A 1644-nucleotide genomic window follows, 5' to 3' on the forward strand; every position below is an offset into this window, starting at 1 on the left:
CATAAGTTCAGGAACGTCCAATGCACTGCAGTTTCCTGAACGTGATTATGATTGCTATATTGCTAAAATGACTCGTTACGGTTTATAAAGTCAACACAATTTGTCTTAAACTTCCTCTCTTTGGCTGAAATTACGGCTAGCATGGGATTTTCATTTATGCTATGAGTAACAAAGCTTCAACCCCGAGCCCCTTCTGGCTTCATAGGCAAGTGTCAAGTCACCATCTCTATGTGGAGGACAGATAGAGCAACTTCATGATTAGGCCACGGTTCATCAACCCGATCATCCGTTAACTCATGCATATAGCTTCCTGTGCCTTCTCCCCCATAGCCTTACAATGTTAATATGGTAAATATAAATTGAACATTTACTGGAGCTACAAAGATTGCTAAATCTTTGCAAGTCGGGAGTCCCAGGCAGCTGTTTTCTTTCAATATCAAAAGGCTCCAGTAGAAACCAAAAGCACCCAATGCGAGCAATAATGATTGAACTCTGAACCAACTTGTATGGATGCAATGACTTCGGTATTTAAGAGTTGAGTGGCAGGCTCATCATTTTCAATCATTTCTCACCTTGATAATCTATCCAAAAATGCCAATACACATGCTTGGATACATACATGCACAAACATTCAATGTGCTTATATCCTTACTAAGAAGAAATCAATATAAGCAGCCCCCAACATAAAAATCTCATGCACTCTCTTTAAATGCCATCTTTCTCAAGTGAAGATCACTTCGAACAGAGGTCACAAGTCTTAAAACAAATACAACCAATAAGTTCAGGAGTTTTCAAAGCAACTTCACACCTGCTTCTCTCACAGAATCGATAACCGCCTTGACTTTGCCATGATACTTTTGTTCTCTTTTCAAGTGGACGGCGACAGCAGGGATGCCCTTGAGCAGCAGCCTCTCTCCCAGTATCTTTCCTATCTTCGCAGCTGCAGCCACGTCTCGAGTCGAGTCCATGCTTGGTCTCAAAGCCTTCTCCTGCGAGCTTGCCGAAGACGCCACAGTAGCAGTTGGGGAATGGATGACTTGGGCACTTACAAACTTGTTAGTGAAGTGCATCTTCAGAACATAAGGCTTGAGAAAGTTTATTATTCTCGGTGGCTTAGCTGGCGGTAGGATAACCATCTCTGAGTTGGGGAATCAATGTAACAAACTTCAAATTGCTACAACGAAGGCACAAAAATCAGATAAAAGGGAAAATAATCAGAAAATTAGAATGTTCATCTTTTCCATTCCCTCTTTATCTCAAGGCCCAGTATTTTGTTTTAGTTATATAGAAGTCACCTTTTCCATTACAAAAGAAGAGAAGTATAAACACAAGCCTTAAGCTTGCAGCATAGTAGACTGTAATAGAACCATACTGGAAATAAGATCTTTGTAAGTAAGTAACTTAGGGTGCATTTATTTCACAGAAAGCTCAAGATTGAATGAGAAATATTTCCATCATCTACGAAATAGCCATAAATTGTGGTCGATAGTGCAAACATTTTTCCTTGACTAATTTTTCTAAGTGATACAACCAATCATCTTTTGGAAAATGTTTTCCGTGAAACAAACACAACCTTGGTTCCCACACCATTGCACTAGAACAATGAAGAACATTAACAGCTGAGAGAGACTATATTGACCCTGA

The 1644-nt window shown here is 39.8% G+C and overlaps 1 protein-coding gene across 1 annotated transcript; it reads right to left on the reverse strand.

Annotated features, from left to right (window-relative positions):
• Positions 1–620: 620 nt before the first annotated feature.
• Positions 621–1193, reverse strand: LOC120295011 (50S ribosomal protein L18-like). Its single transcript, XM_039316230.1, has one exon. The coding sequence runs from the start codon at positions 1134–1136 to the stop codon at positions 792–794; it is 345 nt and encodes a 114-aa protein (XP_039172164.1). The 5' UTR covers positions 1137–1193; the 3' UTR covers positions 621–791.
• Between the last annotated feature and the right edge of the window lie 451 nt (positions 1194–1644).

The sequence above is a fragment of the Eucalyptus grandis genome, chromosome 6, assembly GCF_016545825.1.
Source record: "Eucalyptus grandis isolate ANBG69807.140 chromosome 6, ASM1654582v1, whole genome shotgun sequence".
Classification (NCBI taxonomy): domain Eukaryota; kingdom Viridiplantae; phylum Streptophyta; class Magnoliopsida; order Myrtales; family Myrtaceae; genus Eucalyptus; species Eucalyptus grandis.